Source organism: Pterocles gutturalis, unplaced genomic scaffold (assembly GCF_000699245.1).
Source record: "Pterocles gutturalis isolate BGI_N339 unplaced genomic scaffold, ASM69924v1 scaffold17445, whole genome shotgun sequence".
Classification (NCBI taxonomy): domain Eukaryota; kingdom Metazoa; phylum Chordata; class Aves; order Pterocliformes; family Pteroclidae; genus Pterocles; species Pterocles gutturalis.
Genome location: NW_010141191.1, coordinates 16,160 through 39,622, shown reverse-complemented (window position 1 = coordinate 39,622; position 23,463 = coordinate 16,160). Strand labels below are relative to the sequence as shown.

The 23,463-nt window shown below is 38.4% G+C and overlaps 1 protein-coding gene across 1 annotated transcript in view; it reads left to right on the top strand.

Annotated features, from left to right (window-relative positions):
• The window catches only part of LOC104469445 (breast carcinoma-amplified sequence 3-like), a gene marked incomplete at its 3' end in the record, with an annotated part of 113,457 nt that overhangs the window by 75,991 nt on the left and 14,003 nt on the right, over positions 1-23,463 (top strand). The window contains exons 12-13 of the mRNA XM_010083947.1: positions 2,934-3,027; positions 22,989-23,122. Coding sequence (XP_010082249.1) covers positions 2,934-3,027; positions 22,989-23,122 — 228 coding nt within the window. The remainder of the gene's footprint in view (positions 1-2,933; positions 3,028-22,988; positions 23,123-23,463) is intronic.

The following is a 23,463-nucleotide window of genomic DNA, read 5'->3' as shown; positions in this document are numbered from 1 at the left end:
ATGTGGTTTTTTGGGTCCCCCCCCCCCCCCCCCTTTTTTTTTTTCACTTGGCTAATGCAGGAGATGAACATACTTTAGTTTGGGTCTGAAAGCTCTGTTTTCAGGATCCACAAGCTCACCGTTGCTTTTCTTTCTTTCTTGATTGGATATTTTGCTGTAAGTTCTTCTTCCTTGGGTTGTTATCACAAGCAATGGACTTGTATAACAGCCAAAATAAGGACTGGATCTGAAAATCAGCTTTTACAGTGAAAAAAATGAACATTCTGAAAAACTCGTTTTAGATTAAACACAACGGTGTTTTTTTTCCAGGAAGATAATTTTAAGCAGTGATTAAAAAAACCCCACTGTAAAGCATGACAGCAGTTAGCATAGCATATAAACGATAGATTTAGGAGGTGTTTCACAATTTTTAATGTTGTGAAATTTTTACTTTGTATCATATTTCCAGAGGAAAAATATTTAAAGGTCGTCTTGTCCTCCAGAGTGTTCCTTGGCTGTTGAATAAACCCCCTGGTTTAGGTGGCAGGGATGATAATAGTGGTGCATTTATCATCCATTTGAAAAAAAAAAAAAACCCAAATAACACATGCTGAATTAATCCAGTTTACGGTCTGTAGAAGGTGATGCACATCAAATATGCTATAGAACTGGTTTTGGCAATGATTGCTACCTGCACGTTACTAGATTAAATATTTTTATTTAAATATTTTTGTTTATCAGACTAGATTTAAAAAACTCTTCTATTTCTTTGGTAAAGCTGGTTTATGATGTTTCTTTATCATTATCATGTATCTTTAATTAGAGTGAAATGTTTAGGATAAGACTAAGTTGCCTGAAAGTGGAAGCTGTGAAAAGATGATGTCTAGGAGTTATTTAGTGCAGTCTATACAGGCTGAGGAAAGAACACAGCTTCTTTGAAAAGCTCTTAGGAAGATCTCCAGACCCTTTGGTTAGTGGTTCTGGAATAAGCACGAAATGCTGACAACGGAAAGCAAAACCATAATTGTGCTTATGTGACAGTGCCAAGTAATTTGAACATTCAAAGTGAGTCAGGCGCAGGCCTCTTCATCCGTATTACGTGACTTCTTTAAACATTTAAAGATGATTTCTCTTTTTGAAGCATAAAAATATCTTGCAATTATTCTGATATCTGTTAGGAAGTATTAAAAACCTTTCAGATTATTTTGGAAGCAGCAGACAAACAATTCTGAACTTGAAATGGGAAATTTTGCACTGTCTTACTAAGAAGGTGGTTTTTGCTTACCACAGAAACCATTTTATTAAGGGTTTTCTGACAGATCTTTCTCATTGTTCTACCTAATTTACTCTTCAACATGATGTCACCAAGGAAAATGCTTCTTCAGCTCTTGCCTGTGTTCTGTCCACCAATCTTTTTGGTTCTCTTCTAGAAATCTAAGAATGTATCTTTTCCTTTTGGTACAATTAGACTTTGGTAATACTTGTAGTTTCATGGGTTTATGCACTTCGACCTGAATCTGTGATAACCGCGTAGCAGATGATGAGGTTTGTAAGCTTTTTGTTGTAGCAGTTGCATAACTTGTCGAAGTTAGCACAGTCGTACCTGTTGTTTTCTTTTTTCCAAAGCGAAATGATCGAGCTCAGCAGGCTGATCAGCCGTGGTCACCATCCTCTGGTCATCCCTGGTGTCCTTTTCTAATCCAGCTGTCACCTTTTGGAGGTCCTTTTGTACATCTTCACGGGCAGCTTTAGTTTTTGACTGACCCAGTTAAGCAACTTCAAACAGCCTTTTCTTCCAAAACCCTAAAGCTCATCCTTTGTCCCTGTCTCCAGAAGATGTTGTGCAACACAGATCTCAGTCCAGATATTTCCCTTTCCTCTTCATTTCCCTCTGTTGTGAAAACTCTCCTACCTTTGAATTGCTTTTTGTTCACAAGAAGGTATTTTACAACAGCATGATTTTTACTTTGCAGCCTTTGTGATACTGGTATTTCATGTCCACTGAGGCAACTGCAAGATGGAGAAAATTCTTCTTAGCTGCCTATTTTGTAAGATAGCTGCTTTCAGATGCACTCCCAGTCCTTAGCATTTTTTGTGTTATTTAGAAATCCAGATACCTCAAGTCCATCACCGCTTCTCAGCAGGATGGAGGCTGTAGTGTTGCTACCTATGGAACTGGTGGAAAGCAAAAACTTTTGGTTTTTGGTCTTTTTTTCCACTTGTTTGCCACATATACTTTGAATCCTCCCAAGGAAAATACTGATTATTCCCTTTTCTTTGGAAACACTCTCTACTACCTCTTGTTTTTTCTTTATATTATGTGATTTTTGTTATTATTTAGAGAAAATAATTTGTTGTTGACAGGTAAAGGAACTGTGTGTGTTTTTCAGTGTATTTACACCAATACTCCTTACGCCAGCCCAACCGCACGGTGCTGCTCAGGCTGGTGGGACGAGGGCTCCTGTCCACAGGAGAGCTGAATGAGCAGGAGAGCTCCTGTCACAAATTTATGAGTAATGGGCCCTCTCGATTATAGACACACAGAGAGGTCACAGCCCCTGCTTCAGCCAACGGCAATGGAAACCGTAAATAGAGCTTCCTGCTGCACTGCATACAGACTTCTTTTGTAATAAGCTTCTGTGCAGCCATTAATACTTTGTGTAGCAAAACACTAATATTTTTCCATTTTGCCTTATTTGAATAGGATAAATAAACAGGGGCTAGGATAAATAAACAGGGAATTCAGGAGTTCTAGTTAATAGATGCTTTTTGAATGTGTCTCTTTATCTGAAAAAATACAGAAGATTGTGTTTAGTTCATATGCAGATTTATTTCTAATTTGTACCACTGTGTGTGTCTTATAAAACAATTCCTGTATCAGTAAGTTGGTATTTTCTCTTAGGAGGTGTATTTTTGTTTCCTAACCTTCCTTTGTTTCTGTTAACGTTCTGCAGGTGCTTGTCAGTGAGGACTCTGATAGCGACGGTATTGTGGCCCACTTCCCTGCACACGAAAAGCCCATTTGCTGCATGGCTTTTAACCCCAGTGGTAAGTTATTTTAATGTCTTAATGTGATAGCTGTGAACAAGATGAAGACAGTAAATGATCATAGGGATGTGTTCCATTGCTTTGGAGGAATTGCAGATACCATTATGATACGTGCGAGTATCTACTCACTGCTGCCGAGACTTCTGAGCTGTTCTGTTGAGTGTTGAGTGTGTCCTACACTGGTTAATTTGCCTTTTCTGAGAATTTCAAACTTAAGCAACTGTTATACTGTGGTATATATGAGAAGATTCAGTCTACCACTTCTGATGTAGCAGAAGTACTAAGGAATTCGTTTCTGTTGGGTGTTCTGCCAGCCCCAGGTGTCCAGATGTGCTGATACACAGGTATCCAGACAATCAGCACATGTATGTATGGTACTCCTCCATAAATATGAAAATAAAATTAATCTTTTCACTGGCATGGTTTTTAAAGTAACTTACGCTACCATTGTGTGTTTTGTTGATGAAGAGTTTGCAATTCTACCCTCTCTGCTGGGTGAAATCAACTATAATCTGAAAACTTCAAGAAAGTCCCCAGAAGTACCTATTCCTCTCCTTCCTCTTTATAAATGAACAATGACTGTGGGCAGCAGAGATAACTGCAGATCTTGTCTGTTAATAAATCTTATTAATCTGACAATTAACATGTTTACTATTCTATCTATAGACAGCAAAAAAAAAAGGGTTTGGTTGGTGGCAGTAGTTGTCAGTGGAATGGCCAGGGGATCAACAGCTTCCACCTGCCAAAATTTACAGTTTCTAAAATGTAGTAACGGCCATGGAGATCTTGGGGATAAAGTCATATTTCAAAGAATAAAACTAGATGTCTGTCATCTGTGTTTTCACTTTTAGTGACCAGTTGGTCTTATTCTGACATCCCATCTGTTATGTCAGAAGTCTTTAATAGTGGTGTGCAGTTCACAGCATTTTCAGTGGGAGCTTTTGACATTAAAAAAATATTCTCGTCTGGCTGAATTTTCTTCTGATACTTAAGAGAATTTTTTGTGGAACTCTGCATTTCACTGAGTCAGCTATGCTGATTACGGAATAGTAATATTTTTGCTTTGTGTTCTGGTAGAAAGATAGGACCTATTGTTGAGCAATGCTAATTAAGTGAAATAAATAGAATCACAGAGTCATTAAGATCAACCCAACACCACCTAACTCACTAAATCATGTCCCTAAGCACCATATCTACACGTATAGAATCATGCAATCAATACAGCTGCTGAAATTAGAATGCTTTATAGATATTAATTAAATGCCTTCTTAAGACAATTTTTATGATTATATAAATTTAAGGGAAACAGTGTTTATGCAAAAGTAAATCAACTTGTTAATTTTTAAATTGAAGGATATATTTGCATATTATTGGATTACTTGTATTGTAACCAAGTTGTTCTGGTTTGCTCAGGTACTGAAATTCCACTCCTTTGAATAGGACGTGGCAGGCTCTTACCTGCGCAATAAGATACTTAATGGCAAAATGCTTTTTCTAACTGGTGTTATTGTTGACTGATTGCAAATAATGTATGTTATGAGACATCTGCAGGAGGGATGATTCACAGCAAAGCATTAAGTCATATCGTGTGTTCGGGGACAGCAGTACCAAAGCAATTGAAAACTGTTACCTCAGCTGCTTACGGTGCGAAGACAGCGCTTAACACAAAGGTTCCGAGTTCTTTATTTAATGTCAAGGCACAGTTTTGGTCTGAAGCCAGTGTTGTAAGGAACATCATCTTAATCCATTCTGTAGTGGTGTATTGCCAATCACCCTGATCTCATTACAGAGCAGAACCAAACAAGAGGTGGCTCTTGGTCCTGTCTTCATCTGTTGGCTGGTTGTAGTGAAAAACTATTTCACTGAGTAGTGATACCGCACCCCAGCACAGCAACCGCAGACTGTTGCGATAAAGGCAAGCAGGAACGCTGATCTGTTTCAGTGAACTGTTGTATTCTCTATGGCTGACCAAATAGCTTAATTTCATCATGTCTCATCCCAAGGGCCCATGAGCTTCATAGGTATTCAGGTCTGTAAAAACCTACAGGATAGTGTTTGGGGAAAAAAAACAAAATAATTAAAGGACAAGCAGGGGAGTTTCTGCATAGCATTTCATTGCGCAGTGTGGACATTTCTGTAGTGACTTGTGCTGGCATTACATCTACTTTTTGTTTATATTTAAGGCAAATCTGTTGATTTTTTTTTTTCTTTTCAATTTTTGAGGTATTAAGGAAAAGAAGAAACTTGGCACACAGCTTTTTTATATTAGATCTATGGCTACTGTGAAAATCTGGTTGAATAATAAAATAACAAACTTGAAATATCATTCCGGAGTATACTTAGGGGGCACCATAGTTGTGTTTTTTCTTTTTTCAGTCCTGCCTAGCATGTCCCTGTATACCTCTTCCAGACCCTTATGTTAATAAAAGCTTCCTTCTGCGTCAGTTGATTTTAGACTGAGACTTTTACAGTCTCCCTAAGACATACAGCAAATCATGTTTAACAGGAAGGAAAAAAAAAAAAGGCATAAAGGAGAAAAACTGCAGTTCCTGGTAGTTTAGGTTTTCTGTGTTTTTCCTGTGTACATCAAATTTTAGTTCTCAAAAAAAGTTGTGATAGTTTACTGTGGGGAGTGGGTTGCTGGTTTTTTTGGGAGGGTGGATGGAGGTGAGGGTTTGTACTGCAGCTGAAAATTTGCGGCCGGGCGTCTCATCCACAAAATCCCTTAGTCCTATAGAATTCCTAAAAGCTGGTCCCTGCATATATTGTTATTGCTTCTCTGCTTAACGTTTTTCATTTTAATAGGTACGATATGTAGTAGTTCAATAAAAGTGAAAAAGAACTGGTCCTCCTTTGCCATTTGTTGCCGATTGACTCTTTGGGAAGCAGACATGAAATGCTAACTGGGTCCTTATTCTAGTGGTAAAAATAAAAATTATGATGTGAGCTTAATCCGTTCCCTTGGCCAGTTGTGTTGTCAGCTTTGGCCGGTGGGCACACTTCCTATGTAATGTTCTGCTTTTGGCAGTGTGCTTCGTAAATCCCTTTCCAAGTTTCAAGTTCAGGTGACTTGGCACTGTTACTTGTTTTCTTTTTTCCTTTTTTAATTGCTAGAATGTGAGTATTTCATGTATCCTTTTCTTCCATAGGTAAGCGACACAGTTTTTTCTATACATTTTATTATGTCATACGTACATATAGACCATGATTTAGTTGTATAATGCTATGTGTACCCCTGGTTGCTTTGGTGACTTACATGAAGATAAGGTCCCTCTTCTGAAGCACTCCTGTTTTGATTTTTAGACGTGCATCCAATATTGAATAAATTAAATACATGTTCTAGTAATAATTTAGCATTGCCAAGTGCTGTGGAAGAGATGCTGTATATTAACAGGAAAAAAAGCATCTGATTTTGCCGTATATTCCCTTCATAAGTATTGCATACACATGGTATTTATTTATTTTTTACCACAACCCCTTCCCACGGGGCGATGCTTGCACCACAGCATGCGGCGAGGATCCTCCCGTGTAAGAGGAAGGAGCGGTGGGACCCCGGCGCAGGTGATGCCCAGAAATGGGCTCCTGCCAGCGGAGTAATTCCCGCAGCTTGGAAAGGGCCAACAAGCCGGATGAATTTTGCAGGGAGCTGCCATTGATAGACCATAGGCTGGGCGCTGCAGATACTCTGAGTCTTTTGAACAGGTGTCTCTAGCACTGCTTCGCAGTTCCTTGGGAGAATGATGATTTTTCTTCAACCTAATGGGAAATGGTCCATGTCTCAGAATTAAGTCACATCTCGTAAGCATTCAGAAACCATCGTGAGGGAGTTGAGCTGTGTTCTGAGAATATTTAGTTCATATTTGAACACTCCTCTGATCGTCTGCGCAAAGCAGCTGCTGCAGGCAGAGTTAAGAGCCCCGTGGCCACTCTTTCAGTTCTGAACAAAGGAAGGCAGCTTCTAACTTCTAGGAAAACTTTAAGCCTTTTATTAAAACTTTTCAAGATGAGAATAAATAATACAAGGAAGTGAAGTAATATTATTAGACTGGGGACGGTATTAATGTACCTCTTGGCGTGTGTATTGCTGTAGTGGAAACAAGAGGTTTGTGCTTACAAAGAGACCCTGAGAACAGTTACTTTAATTCCCTTATTAAATGAAAATCACATTAAGCTTTTGTGTGGATGCTTTTACTTAGCGTTAACATTGGCTTGATTTATTCTAGCTTGAATATTCAGTTTTGGATGAATTGAAGGTCACCTTACTGTGGACTGAGTATCCAGACAAAAATTTAGTGCTGTTTACTGATTCACATTAGGTAATTTAGGTGAATTTTTCAGCCTGTATCTGTGTGGATATGCTCCCAAACCTATGCATCGTATTTTTCCTGGTTATATACGTTTTTTTAAGACGATCTTGATACCTTTAGATTGGGTCAGGAACAAGGCCTGTCTTTATAAGAATACACCTTGGCCACACAAAAAATAATCCAGGATGTTGTCAGCTGAGTTGCAGGTAATGTCACCTGCATGATATCCTTTTTTTGCTGAACATATGTGCTCTCTTACTGTTGTTTGCAGGGCAATGTAGCCTTCGTAGTCTTACACAATTTTTTGGAATGGCAATTTGGCCTTTTCCATGCTGTGAATGTACGATATTTAGAAATGTCAGTTACATACAACCAGTAACATTTTTCTGTTATGTAACATAAAACCACAGTACTGAGACTAAGGTCTGTATTTATTATGGTTGAATTTTTACCATAATTAAAATGTAGCCAGAAGAAAAAAAAATTTATAAATATTTGCTTGGTTATTATGATGTTATCCCATCAACACAACATTATGCAAGAATTTGTCATGAGGAGGCTTTAAGCTTTTATATGTCTATAATATTTATGTATTTTTATTTATGTTTTTTATTTTTGTATATATCCTTTATATATATGCATATATAAATAAAAAATCCCAGGTACAAACCGTTTGCAGAATGTCATAGATGTAGTGCTGTAGAAGAGTCCTGGCTGCTACATAATGTAAATCGACAAGAGTTTATTGTGTAAACTCTGGACTAAATTTTGGAAGTTCAGGAAAGGAAGGAATACACCATAGGGGGTTACTTAATTTAAGATGTTTACAGAAAAGCCTCCAAGGTTTTAACGTGTTGATGATAGTCTGCCAGGAATTGTAAGGGTGTGCAGGGTCTGAAATGGGGAGAGGGACGGGGAAGGATTAAATGTTACCAGTTCGAATCAGTTGCTCAGTGGTAAACTGGTAAACTCAGCGTATACATTACTTGGAAGTTGAACTTATACCTGTTTAAAAAGAAATAGTTATTGATTTTTTTTTTTTTTTTAGATAAAAGGAAACAAAGTGTTGAGTTTTGGGGGGGCTGTGGGGTGGTATTTCGTACCTTTCCACTTACCAAACCTGACAACTGAGAAGGGGAGGATCATTACATATCTGGAAAACACACCAATGTGCTGTATTGTTTCGCAGAAGAAAATTATCTGCATTTTCCTCCATACTCAAGGAATATATTCCAAAATAAATTGCGAATTTTCTTACTGTCCTAATTTTTAATAATCTGATTCTTTATTTGTCTCTTTTCCCCTTTTGTAAATGGACTTCTTTCAAGTAGGTTCAGGTTCCTGATTCTCTACCTAATTAGTATTTGTAATCCTATACATTCTGGAAAAGTATTTTTATTGATTAAGGACATATTAAAAAAAAAACTTTTTGTTTTATTTATGTTTTGGGAAATCCGTAGAACGGCATAAACTTCGTTTCACTCCTCTGTATCTCGTTCTTTTGTGTGATTTTTGTAATACATAGTTTCTACAGCTTTAATCACTGGATATATTTAAATGGGCTCTGGAATGACACACATGCAAACTTTTGTTATACATACACACAAAAAAAATCCTGTTCCCTTTGTGTGTGAGGAAGATTACAGAGACATTGTGCTAGCAATGGATGATAGCGTTTGTGTATGTTCTAATGAGGAGCCACCAGCACTAGTTAGCCATTGTTCGCAGACCTCATCTCAAAGGAGGAGTTAAAAATACAGTAAAATTTACGGAGTAACACTGCAAAATGAACTCAAAAGAAAATACTGCTTGGCTGACCGGCTGGCATGCGAGCTGTGGTGTATGGCTGCTATTCATAGAAGTGAAATTAAAGGATGCAGTTAAACACGGTTGTGAAATGTCCAGTCCAACAGCTGCATTCAGTTTGTTTTTCAATTTCTCATTGCCTTTCTTGTTTATTAGCTGTGACTCTGAGGTCAGAATTAAAACAAATATTTTAATGGCAGCATTTATGATGTTGGCAGGGAGCGCTAGGGCTTAGTCCTGCGACTTGGACAAGACTCGATCTGGGTGGTGCGAGGAAGCCCCTCCCGACTTGAGACGGAGTCACGATTGGTGAGACTTTTCAGAGTGTAACGTCTGTAAATCACACAACTGATAAGCATCCTGCAATCTGCTTTTTAGTTCTTTTAGCAACCTGGACACGCTTGAAGGATCCTAGATTTAGGAGGCCAAAGGGGAGGATCCTTTTATAGATTTTTACCATGTTAAAACCAAACAGAATTCCTCTCTTCTTTTTGACAGGTCTAAGGTATAAAGACCTTTATGAACTGTGATAATTAAAACCAACTTGTGTGTAAATTATACACATCTAGTCATACTATAGAAATTGTTATACCTGCTTTTAAGAGGAATTTTAGAGTCCGTGGGGCTGTGGTTTTATTTAGTAAATTGTCTTTACTTCACCACATTTAAAAGCAAATTATAGACATTTTATTTGTGCTGAAGCTGAATAGTAGTTGCCAAATACATTGTTGTCGACGCTTGTGCAAGTTCTGTACAGCCACAGATAATAGAGTAAAAATATAATCCGTAAGGAAGGAAATAAGATCAGTGTTTCATGAATCAGTTCCAGACAGATAGGTTTTTACCTTACATTTACCATTAGCCAAATTTCATTATAAACTTTAACTTTCCCCTCCACCCTCTAGGAAAACAGAAAATTTTATAGCCATGCCAAGCTTAATTAAAAGTTTTATAAACACTGAAGCTAAAAGTACTGATTTTTTTATTTTAACTTATTTAAATGTGGAATGTTTGTATTTTTAATACATAGACATTGCTTACTAGTATTTCAAAGAAGGTAAAAAGTAAATTATTTGGATTTTGAAAGTTATGTAGCTCAAAGGTTTAACACAGGTTACCCAGTGAGGGAAGTTACAGAATTTTTTTTCACCTTCCTCCTAATATTAAGACTTTTGGTGACGCCGGGCTGTTCAATGTGACAGGAAACAGTTGGGTCAGCCTTTGAATCTAGAGCAGCTGCTCATCTTGCTCTAGCAAATGTTCTCAGCAGGCCTGGAAATAACCAAACCCCCTGCTTTTAAATTCTGTCTGTGCCTTTTTTTTTTTTTTAATTTTTTTTAAGGCAAAAATATATTGCTTACAGTAGTATCTTTTGTCTACAAAATGTGGCTCATGTGGGACAGATTTTTTTGAGAAGATTATCTGGAAAAGGAACTTATTTCTCAGTATTTGTAGTTAGTGTTGTAGCTGACACATGGATTCTGTTTATTTGGATGGTTTAAGGCCACAAAATGGGGATTTCTAGGATTTACAGAAATATGAAGCACAAGGAGGAATATTCTTTTTTTTAGGTTAACTTGAGTTATTGATTGGACTAGATTTGACAAAACAAATCAATGTGCATTTTACCCCAAACCTGCCTTTTCCTAGAGATACTGAAAGAGAAAAGGCAGTTGAATTGTGTATCAGGGCGTCACTAATAAATCCCAGTTTTTGCTTTCCGTGTTTGAGATTGATTCCAATAAAAACAGTGAAGATGTTGATACAATCAAGTTTTTAAATGGAAATAATGTATTTTGTGATTGTAAAAATTCTGTCTGTTGCCTAAGAAAGTGTTTTCTGGTGAAGGAGTTTTTTATCACCAATACCTAGATGTTCTTCAGCACTAAAGTTTTTAGCTAACAAATGTGTGACCAAACTTAGCCGTTTTGTGGGGTTTTTTTGTTTTTTTTTTGATGTCTAGGGGAATATTTTGTAATTAATTGTAGGTATTCCAATTAAAAACAGAATTTGCTATATGTCAAAACTATTGATCATTGCACAGGTTAATCGTGGTTTTTGGCAAGCTTTTTGTGTGATATATGGATGATGGCTGTGGTTTGTAGGTTAAATTTTAGATGGTTGGTGACAGTTTTAATGAACACTTTAAGGTCATATTCATTTTATTGTCTCGAACATAATTTCATTCTGTGCAATTCACTAGTTAATGGATAGTCTGTTCATTTATCTAGTGCATGGGTCAATAAGTTTTTCTCCTCTCCCTGCAGAGGGGAGGAAGGGCCAGATCCTCTCTTGCTTGCCAGGGAAGGTATGGTTTATGTCATTTTCCCTCCCTGACACACACGTTGTGGGATCATGGTTTAACAGCAGTCCCACAAATGAAGGGCGTTTTTTTTTACGCAGGCAGCGTATGCGCTGTGTGTGCATGGGCTGCCTTCCCACCCAGGCAACACCTGCTTTTTTCTCTTTTTTTTCCTCCTTTTCTTCATTTTTCTTTTTTTTTCCTAATTTTTTTCTTTTTTTTTCCTAATTTTTTCTTTTTTTTTCCTCATTTTTTTCTTTTTTTCCCTAATTTTTTTCTTGTTTTTTCTTCTTTATTTTCTTCTTTATTTTCTTCTTTTTTTCTTTTCTTATTTTTTCTTTTTTCTCTTCTTTTTTCTCTTCTTCTTTTTTTCCTCTTCTTTCTTCTTCTTCTGGAGTCAGTGACAGTAAGGCAGGAAGAGAACATGCTGTATAGAACTGCGAAATCTCCCTGCTGTGTGGCTGCTGGGTTCGTGCAGCTGCTCTCTAAGTGGGTGTGAGGGTGAATAACCTCGGTGTCTGAAGCAAAATCCCCCGCCTCCAGCTGAACTCTGGTAGGATTTTTCCAGGCAGTATGCTGTGTTTCTGCCAGGTTGCTGAGATATTTACTTCTCAGCCCTTATAGAAATTTGAGACAGTTAATTTTTGTTCTTAAAGCTGGCACCATTCCTTACGAATATTTAGGGGGACGCCAGCTATCCGCGATCACACGGCTGTATTTCCCTGGATTTCGTGTGTTCTTCCGTGACACTGAATTGGGATAGTCTTACATAACTTCTGGCTTATCCTGGGAAACAGAACCAGGCTATCCTTTGCTGAGGATAAACGGTACAAATCAGACCTTCACAGGACTAACATAGTTGTTGTTTTGAACCTTTACACGCAAGGGTACTTTGCAGGCTTTGTACTGATTACTGTAATGCTCTTTGGTCACAAGGGCTGACGGATGCATTTGTGTGAATAAGTGGAACACGAGAACACGTATATATGTCATTGTCACAATTTATAGATAAAGCATAGAGAAATTAGCCCTAAATTTTAAATTCATCCACTAATGCTGGGAGTTTCAATTTTCAAATATTGAGATTGATTTCAGAGGATGCTAGGACATGTATTACTGTTCTGTCCATCCTCAGTGTGAACTGCAGTGCTCTTCTTCCTCTGTAGTTCTGCTTTCTACGTTACGCAGACTAAGGGGAATCGTTTTGGAAGTTAGGCTGAGCTACTGAGACAGCACGGGAAGTTGTACTTAGGTCTTAATTCCTCTTTTTCATCTGTGATAACTGGTGGAATCTGAAGTGGCCGCAGCCTCCCGTTCTCCGTACGGGGTGTTTAACATCTGTCCCACAGGGTTTTCAGAGGAGGAATTCCAGGCGCTCCGGGCGCTGTGGTTACAGCAGGCTGCCGTTCAGATGCGTGTGCCTTCTCCCTTCTCCGGTGCATTTGGCACAGCCTTTGACATGAATTCCTTCAAAAAGCCATAGTTGCATAGTAACTGTAATAGCACAAGCCAGTAACTTATTACAGGACTGCAGGACCTCCCGGTTTCAGATTTTTGCTTTTGCTGTTGGTCTGGGACTGGCCAATTTGGACTTGGACTAGAGCGTTAGACACCGCTGATGAGCAGCAGAGCTTCGCTCCGTGTTACCGGGAGCGTACATGCCTGTATTGCTTGTACTTGTTTGGGCAATCAGGTTAAGAGTAGAAGCTTGCACATCTATTTGAAGTTTGTTTAGTTCTCAGTCATTCATTACTGTTACTGTAAGGCTAGTGCCTTTTTTCTCAGTTAGGCTGAGGAAGGCAAGCTTCATTGCCAAGAATTGTATCTACAAAAAATCCAGTAGGTGGCTGTGGGTAGCCAGGAAAGATGAGAATTATCTTGTATTTCCATTTTTTTTTACAGGTTGTGCTACAATTGCCAATTTGTTAAGGCAAGTAACTCAACTTACAGCTTCTGAAAGGGACATTTTGTTACGAAAGCTTAGTGGTGGTCTCCTCTTGGGACAGCGTTTTTCAATAAAAGTTTTTCTCAACACGTCTTAAATGTAACCATAGAAGTGTTTGCCAGCTACCGGATTCTGCCATGGCTCCTTACCATTTTAGGGGGAGCAAAGCATGCAATATTTTTCAGTACAAGCCCTTAAAAACAAATTGGAAATACTATAATTAAGTAAAACATGACTGTAGCTGTAGGTAATGACACCTTCAATTTGGCAGTAGCAGCAGCTCTTGAATTGGTGGGATGGGGGATACATTCTGGTATACATAAGTAATATGTATTATTTTAGAAAAGCGTAACTTCCTAGAGCTCCATTGCACATTCAGAATGGGATGTGTTCTTGGACCAAGATTGCTTCTGCATAAAACAGGAAAGATACAGGATGTAAGACATCTCCTTACGGAGATAAGGGCAAGGTAGTCAGAAAGGTTCCAAAGAAATAGGTTGAAAGAGAAAGAAAGGAAGGAGTTTTTGGTGAACAAGAAGTGGGAGACTTTTCAAGCTGCGGTAGTTGGTTGGATGAATGGTGGCAGAATTCCAGCAGTGCAAGGGAGAGGGGGTAGAAGAGAAGTTTGCAAACAGTCTGGGAAACAAAGAACAGAAATGAAAGCCATGGGTACAACGTCAATGCACTTTGTTAGAAGGGGACAGGTTAGAAAGAAGGGTGTGTTGAAAACGAACTATAACAACTTCAGGCTTTCAACATTAGGGTTTGAAGCTGATTTTAGGGAACTGGAAGGACTGAAAAGCTGTCACTCACTCAAGGTCACGCAGTAACTTGGTGCCAGAGGAGAATATTATGTAGGATCCCTGATTCTGAATCCATTGCTGGAACCAGTGAATGGCATGACAAATTCAGTTCACTTGGGTACTTTGGTTTTGTTGTTGTTTAATTGTGGTAATTTTAATGTCAAAGAAAGAAACTTCTCAAATAAGGTACCTGATTAGTCAATAGCTAAAAAAAAGGCGCTGTTTTATAAATATCTGCTTTTTTTTTCTTTTAAATGTGGTAAATAAATGATCTGCTTTCCACAAGTGTTACTCCTGCCAGCTTAGCAGCTGAGAGTTGTGAAGTGCAACACATCTAAAATTTTAAATAATTACGCTTCCTTGGCTCCAAAAGAGCTTTCCCATCCATTAATAATGAGAAAATTAATGTTGGACCAGCAGTAAAACAGATTAAACTGTATACCCCTTTGGATGCCTGACTGCACCTTTAATGGACCTGAAATTCCTCTGATTATTTAAATGTTCTATATTGAAATGTGATGGTGGCCTTGAGTTAATAGTTAAAGAGGTTTAAATTGGAATGTCTCTGCAGAAGTTTTTCCCATTGATTAGAGCAAGTGGGCAGAAAAATTACCTTATTTGACTGTTGGGAAGCATTGATAGTGCCTCACAGATTAACAGATTTTTTTTTTTAATTTCTATTTTTCCTACCTAAGGTGTACAATCAGCCTTTTATTAAACAGGTACATTAGTTAAGTTGTGGAGATATCTTTTATAATGGCAAGTGCTGTATAAGCTGATTTATTGCAGCACCGATATGACTGCAGCCAGCACCTCCTCTGTGCTTGGACTTCTGTAATGACAGCAACTTTCTTCTCAAGTTTGCAAGATCAATCTTGTTCTGGAGCATCACCTTCCTGGATGCGTCATCTAGAGTAAAATGAGCTGTAGTTATTTAAGGACAGAATAATTCTTTGTTTTTCCTCTGTTTATTTTGACTTTTGTTTTTCAACTTGAATTATTGCCTTTGAAGACAAATGTATTAAAGTTAACGTAATGGCATATGAATATGAATGTGATGAATTGCAATTACAAAGATTGTGTCTTTGTATCACATATGCTGGGCCAGAAGGTGAGAAATAATTTATGATCTATAGTTTGCTAGCATTGCTTTATGGTTTGTTTGTGAATTAAAAATGTCAGCAGTGGGAGTTTTTAGCAGCAAAAGTGTAAAATAAGAGAACTTTAGAGGGAAAAGAATATCTAGTCTGAACGCAAAGGATGCTTTGAATGGTGACAAATTGTCTGCTCATCGTGATTAACCAGGTTGACATCAGTGAGGACTCCCCTTTCGTGAAATACTTCCAATGCTCTTTTCTTCTCTACTTTTAGATTCCATTTGTGTGCGTTCTCTTTTTTTTATTCTTCTTCCTAAATGCTTCTCTGCAGGAAACTGATTTTCATGTTATAAAAATACATGCCTAAGTAGAAAGCATTTCTTACCTGAAGGTGGAAGGCTTTAAGATAACACTGAGAATTTAGGAAATTCTTGATCATTTAAATTCTCTATTAAATAACTACTGCATTTGTAGATAGCTGTGATTTAGATAGGTATTGTGTAAAAAAAAGTCTTAAATAAAATCGCTCTGTTTTGTGTGGGTTCAGCCCTGGAAGCACACTGAACCTATCTTCTGCTGCAGACAGAACTCATGTATAAATAATTCATTTCCATCTATGAGCCATTTATAAGCTGTTTTCATTACTACCAAAAAGTCTGGCTTTGATAAGAGGCCTTGAGGTCTTAAGCCTCCTGTCTTTCGGTAATTTTTCTAACACTTTCAGTAGTTTTTGCAGTTTCCTATTCCTCGCTTTTAAGAGAAAAGGGAGTATTAGGGTCTTAGTTTCCTTAAACATTAAGAATGTACAGTTACCCTAATCTAACATTATTTAAAACATATTTATTTTTTTCTGTGGTTGCTTTCTATGCTTCTGCAGAAAATTTCAGTTTATTGAAGGGTGATTCTTTAGTCACCTTTTCATGATGAACTTTTTGTAGAAATTTTACATTTTGTTAAATTTTGTCAAATTTGCAGGTAAATCAGGTGAATTTTAACATACTGCAGACAATATTGAAGAAGTCTGTGGGCACACTTATAAATGTTGATATGTTTGGGTATCATTGCTGAATACACCCTGTTTTGATACAGAATAGGTTTATAATGAATTCTACAATGTATTAAAATTTTTATCAAAACTGTGATTTAGCCCAGCAGGCATTGTTAGTGAGTTGCTAAATTCCTTTTGGATTAAAGACGCACAACTGGATAAAAGGGGTAAAATTATTTCCCGTCTTGAAGTTAGTAGCAAAAGCTCTGTAGGCTTTAGGGAGGTCAGGACTTTACTCTCTCTCTGGAACATCGACTTTATTGTTATTCCAATGAAAAGAGAAGAAGCCAATAATATGTTTCAGCAGTAAAAAGGTTTACAGCAATCTCTGCGACTACCAAACCCCAAAACACCAATGTAGCGGCGGTGGCCTTGGATCCCTTTTGGAGGAATTACAAGCAGGGTTAAAAGAAGAGGGACTCTGTTCACTTTGATCTTTTGCCCTCGTTTAGTTGGCTGCTCTTGGTGTACATCCTGGACTTTCAGGAGGGAGAAACCCATCCTGATAAAATTTTAGTATTTATTGGGCCATCAGCTGTAGTGAGTTAGTGTTGGAAAGTGGTGAGTAGTTTTTAGCATTTAAAGCACACCGTTGAGCCATCTGTTGGGCATGGTCAGTGTCTGACAGTTTCCATACCTACACCCCAAGCTCTAAGTACTCAGATTAAATGTATAGTTGTTCGAAGTGTGTTACAGTGTATAGAGGTCTCCAGTCATAGGTAATTAATTATTCACAAAATAATTTTTTGGGTTTTTTTCTTTCTTTTGACTTATTGAGGTTTTTTAAATATTTATTTTAAAATATTTTTTCACAACTTTATGTACTTGTGTTTATTTTTTTTGGTGAATTTTGTTGTTAAAGTCAGATTTTCCTTAATTAAATAAGGTTTTCTTTGAGACCAAATTTTGTCACTGTGGCATGTATGTTACACTTTTAAGTATCTATGGGCTTACCAGCAGTAATATTTGACTATATTTTGACTAGCATCAGCCTCAGAGAGGGGTTAAGTGAGTGTAAATAAACCTACTGTTCATAGGTCAGGTCGTATGTTTCATAAAACCATGGAGCATATAAACTTTGTCACATCTTAACAAGATGTGTGTGCGACTGCTTTTGCAAGAGGGCTGCAGTGGAACAGGAATCGGTGCAATTGTCGTGGGGAGGGCAGAAATGCCGAGTGAGATGTGTACGGACTGAATAAGGAGCGACTGTAAGTCAGCGCGGTCCCTCGGAGCTCTCTGATCCTGGGATTTGAAAACCTACAAAGCATAACATTAACGTTGCATGGTATCCATGCTCCTATTTAAAAAATAAAATCTGAAAAGCTGTTCCTATTTTTTAATCACTGTGTGCAGGGGCTGTACAGGTCTCTGTTTGGCTATGCGTGCATGGAAATGGAAGAGTTGCATTCTTTAAATGGAGTATATCCGTGGATATCTGTTTCCTTTGTGCAGACGTATTCCTGCTTTCCTAACATTTGTCCCCTCCGTGTTTTTAAAACAAATCCAACACAGCTTGAATGTGTTGAGTTCTTCAGTGTGTCATTACAGAATGACATTGTTTTGGAAGGCGGAAAAAACCTTCTGTTCCTCTGAAAGTTGGCATTGTTTGAAGTGAAGTTACTCATAAAACTGGAACCTGAGGTGAAATTGTGTGTACCTCATTTGTGTGTGTATAATAACCGGCGACGCAGTTCGATAGGTGTTATAAATAGGATGTGGTGGAGATGCTTAGGCTGCTCAGGTTTCCTAGATTTTATAGCGAGTACCCAACCATGATTTGCTCCTCTCTAATTTTGCCGTTCGGGCTAACCAGCTGACGCCTAGTTGAAAAGAGTTATGTTCCTACAAGGCCACAGAAGCCTTAGCATTCAGTCTCCGTCTCCTTCGGATTGCGGAGAACTCTGTGTACCATCAGGAACTTCAATCCCACCCTTTAGGCCAACCCTCATCTATCAAACGCGGGCTGAGAGCGAGCGAGAGGAAGCTCCCAGATAAACATACAGCAGCGCCTAAACTCCTAATCACTCTGGGCTTCCGCTTCCAGGCCCTATAATTAGAAGTCCTTCTTTTCCTTGTATTCCCAGTTGACGCAAATGCTTTTTGTGGCTTGGCACCTCATTTAGGGCGTGGGCTTAGTTTATGGCCAGGCCAGAGTCTGGTTCAGTCTTCTGATACTGCATAAATAGCTCTTAACCCACAGTCTACATCTGTACGAGATTTTTCCTTTTATGCCTATATTCGCTGTATTTTTGAATGTTTCTATCCTGAAAGAAGCTTATTGTTTCCCAAGCAGAATGCATGAAAAATAGGAAGCTGTAAATTAGGGCACATGTATCTGTCAGGTAAAACAAAGCTTTGGTAATTTTTTTTTTTTTTCCATCTAGGATATCTGTTCCTTTTAAACTGGATTTTAATCATCTCTGTGGATTTGAAAACCCACACAGTAAACCAGTCATTAGTTTAACCTAGCTGCGCCCCTCTTATTATGGATAAGCAAAATCAAAATGTTTGCAGGGAGATACATACTAGGTAATATCTGCTTTACACATAAATTTCCACTGGGTTGTGTGTTTGCAAGACGTTCAATTGATTTCAGATGTTATCTGTTAAACAGGGATTAATGCCAGTTTGAAAAATAAGCAGGAAATCCTTGAGAATTATTCACTTTTCATCTGTGATTATTCATACATAAAGTACATCAGAAGAGAAAACATTTTGGACTGAACTTATGACAGCTTTAACCCATATTTCCGTCTAAACAACTTTTTGGGAAAACTGTCACAAGGTCTTTTAGAAAGCGGAGTTGAAGTTTCCTGCGCTTGAAAGTGAAAGTGAGGTAAGGACCAAGGCTCAAGTTCATGGTTCTCCGCTGGGGCGTTGCAGCTGCCCCTTGCTGCAGGGACACGGAGAGAGAAACGACATGGCTGAGCTGGAATGATTGAAAACTGGGACTCTTCAGTGTGGAGTAATGAGAGCTGGAAAATACCACACCAACCCCCAAGTCAAATGTTCTAAACCACCAGTGATTTATTGTTTAAATAACAGTAGTAAGTAAGGGATCTCAAAATGCTGTTTTATAAATACACATTCTTTCACAGCTGTGGTATTGTGCTTGGGACCTCTGTGTTGATACAAGTTCTGCAAGTATATGTTTGTATTTCAAATGCAAATTGTGAGTGTGAAAGGTCCTCCTTTAACTCACTGAAAAAAATAGTCGCTAATGTAAGCGAAGGGCCTGTTTTCCCTTGGCTTTCATCTAATAAAATTCATTTATTCCTACCCGTGTCAGGCAGCAGGATTTTAGATTAGGCATGCAAAATTGCCAAATCACACACCACCCATCTTTCTGTTTGTAAGCCAGTTCCCTTCCACCCACAAATGTATTATCTTTCACCTCTGTACTCCTTCAAGTTAGCAAAAACAGGAAAAAAAACCAAAACCAAAACAAAAAAAAAAAACCCAAAACCCACGAAACTGAAAAAACCCAAAGGCAACGCACATTAACACAGACGCAAGAACTATGTACATCGTATGGAACGGATCACAGCTGCAGATAGGCAAGTGCCTTGCACGGCTCCGTTTGCTCGGATACGGCGTGTGTCATCAAAAGAACGAAGAGGTGACGGCGTATGCACTGCGGATCTGTGTGACATATGTTGCGTGTATGGTCCCCAAATGAGCTCCCTAGCGATGCCCTGCTCGGGGTAAGCAGGGATTACAGATTTGGGGAAAAACATTTGTGCAGAGAAGAGCGAGACTCTCTCCCGTCTGCGTATGTGGGGTTTATTGCACCGTCCGCAGACACCTGCGTTTCTCGCCAGTATTGGAAACGAGATCCTGGTTAGCTAAACAACCGGCAGATTTGACGGACAACGCGCTATGGTAATTCCTGTGTTTTCACTGGCTCGTGGTTATTACACAGCTTTCTGTCTCCAGCTTCCAGACAGATTTTTGGCTCCTTTCAAGGTTTTTTTTAATGATCTTCATTGCACTGTGCCATGTGATGGGATACACATGAAGAATGCTGTGCTCAGATCTCTGGGTGCGCTCAGTATTTATAAAAGACTTGTAGCACTTTGGGGAAGAAAAAAAAAAATCTAGGTTTGCTGTGTCTGTTCACTGTTGAGAGAAGCTGTATGCATTCATCTCTTCCAGCTTCTCTTTCTCCAGAGGTCCTTTCCACCTGGAATAAGAGAGCTCAAAAATGACCAAAAGCACACTCAACTTCTATATAAAGGCATCTAATGTGTGAGGAGAGGCAAACATGGGAACAGAGAAAATAAATCCTTACTGTGTTGAATTAGTTCTTTTGGAATATCCTCGCTCCAAGAATAGTGGCAGCCTAATTCTAGCACACAAACCCCTGTTTGCTTCCAGCTTTCTCCACTGGAAATGCTATATATTATTGAGGACCGCACAGTTCACTAGAAGGGAAGTGTACTTTGTGATGTTTCAGAAGAGAATTAATGCAAATTGTGTGCATAATCCCACACTAAAGACTTGGCTGAGTTGCACTTGAGCAACTTTAGCTGTATTTCCTATCAACACAGTCACTACAAATCAAGGAAATTGCCAGTTAAGCCAACATTAACATCCAGACCAACCTCAGCTCGCATGCCTTACCGCCCAAACATAATACCCAAATGCACTCACGGATTTTGGAGCTCCATAACAAACTCTCTTTCACTTCTAACCCTCGGAATCGGAGTAACAGCCTGTAACAGTAAAAGTATGTCTACTGGAGGGAATCTTGCTGAGGTCAGATTTAAGATTTTGCGTTTGTGTGATTTTGAGGAAATGGATGTGTGCAACGTGGGTGGCCTCGCGCTGCGTCCAAGCCCTGCCAGCATCAGTGGTCAAGCCGAGAAGGAAACTTGTAGGCAATTTTGTCTCTAAATGCAATTTAGATTTCTCTCCCGTTTTGTACCTTACTGCTGGTGGGCCTCATAGTCTTGAAAGTATTTGTTTATTTTCACAAGATCCTTATTTCCTAAGAGTTATGGTCAAGAGAAGCTGAAGCACACGCTTGTTCATGGTTGGACGAAGTCAGCGATGATGCTGGATGGTCATGTTTGGAGGCTTCAGGACTGGGCTGTTCCTCCCATGAGCCCAGCCGTGTGCTCACAAACCTGCCGAGGAGGAGCAGGAGGTGGCACTGGGGTTTCATGGCGATCCCAAAAGGTCAAGGCTTTGGCTGCTGAAATTTTCCTCTTTGGGCTTAAGGGAAGAGGGATTCCAGGATTGCCAAGGAGGGAACACACTCAGAATAGCCGTCAAGTGATGTAATGGTGCTTCAGTAGAAAAGTTAATTAATTAATCTTTACTAAGAGGGTGTTTCTCTGCTGCTCAGTACACAAGAGGATTTTTTTTTTCCCAGTTTAATTCTGTAGTGGTAAGGTGGGAGAATTTCTTTAGCAGCAGTGGGCAGAAGAGGGAAAGATGAATCCCAGAGCCACGTGTAAACAAGCTGAGAAAGCGAATGCTCTTTAATGACAGAAATCAGATAATCATTTCTCCTTTGAACAGGTGTCATGTAAAATGCAGAGACCTAAGTTCTCTTCCTGAAGGATACAATATTTCAATTATGCTTTATGTGGAGAATCAGCACAACAGAGATATTTTCTTTAATAAATGGGTACCTTAAAATTGTTTAGAAGGCACTTCAACATAGTTATTCAACTGCTAAAATCACTTTGTACTTGGCGTTAATTAAATGTTGGAGGACTACTTTGGGTGATAACTTCTTGAATTTCATTAGTAACCATGGTAGCATGGACAGTTTTATACAGAAAAATAAATCTGAAGTTTGTTTACTGTAGTCCTAAATTCTGCCATGGTGTTGTACTTTTCGTATGTGTACAAAAATACGACTTTTTGATATAAAAACGTAAACTTTTATAGCAAATTGACTTCAAATATGTTTGTAAATGTTTAAAAACTGGGTTATGGCCTGACATATAGTGGGAGAAAAAAGTCAATAGCATATATAAGTTACTGTGATTCTGCTGATCTTCTAATTTAATCATTTCGGTACATCCATCAGTGACCTGTTTTCAATGAAGTTAATACCTAATTTAATATTTCACTTGAAAGCTTCAACTCTGATTTGCTGCCTTTCAAGCCATAAATCAGACAGTTTCTTTCATGTACGTTTGTAAGAAAAGATGCTTCTTCAGGATTGTTTTTGGTATGGGTTGCTTTGGCTGGGTTTTGATAATGTTTCTTCTTCCAAAAATTATTATTGTGGAAACATCAATCTTTTTTATACTGACTCTTTTTTTTCAGGGAAGAGCATTTTGGGGTTTCACTCTAACATTCATCACTTCAGTGCTTTGTATTGGTTACACGAGATCTCAACTTTAGTTAGAATATTCCCAGATTTTTTAACTGGCTTCTATAGATTTGAATTGTAATACTGAAGTAGTAATACTGCTAATATCGTTTCAGCTGAAGTTCTGATTCATTTTTATGCAGTGAATCCCTTTCAATTCAGTAATTTTCTGCAAATGTTTCCTTTTGTTTCCAGAAAAGAAAATGTAAGCCGCGATAGCTTTTTTAGATAAACATTCATAAACCTTTTCTTTTGCAGTGATTAACCTCTTTGTGCTTTTGTGTTTCTTTTTTTTCTTTTTCTTTTTTTTTTTACCCAGGGATGTTGCTGGTCACTACTGACATATTAGGCCATGATTTCCATGTTTTTCAAATACTGACACATCCTTGGTCATCATCACAAAGTGCTGTCCATCATTTGTATACACTTCACAGGGGAGAGACTGAAGCCAAAGTAAGTTGAACTATTTGCTGGAGAATAATCCCCAGACACCTTATACGTTTTGTGTATGTTGGCACTTCAGTGTTTGTTTCAGCGCACAAAGAGCCTTTCTTATGTTCTAGCCACAGAAAGGATAAGAGCTCGGCGTTTAACCTGGACGATAATAAATTCTTGCCCTTTACAATGAGGTGCTGTCAGATTTATTCAGATATGACACTCCCTCCAAAGAGCCCCGATTATTAGCTGTGTTTGTGCTTAACCTTTTCACATGTAGCATGTTCAACGTTTGTCTAGTGCCCATGTCAGGGTTTGGTTGACTTTGGTGGTAAAAGCCAAAGACAGACAATTAAAGA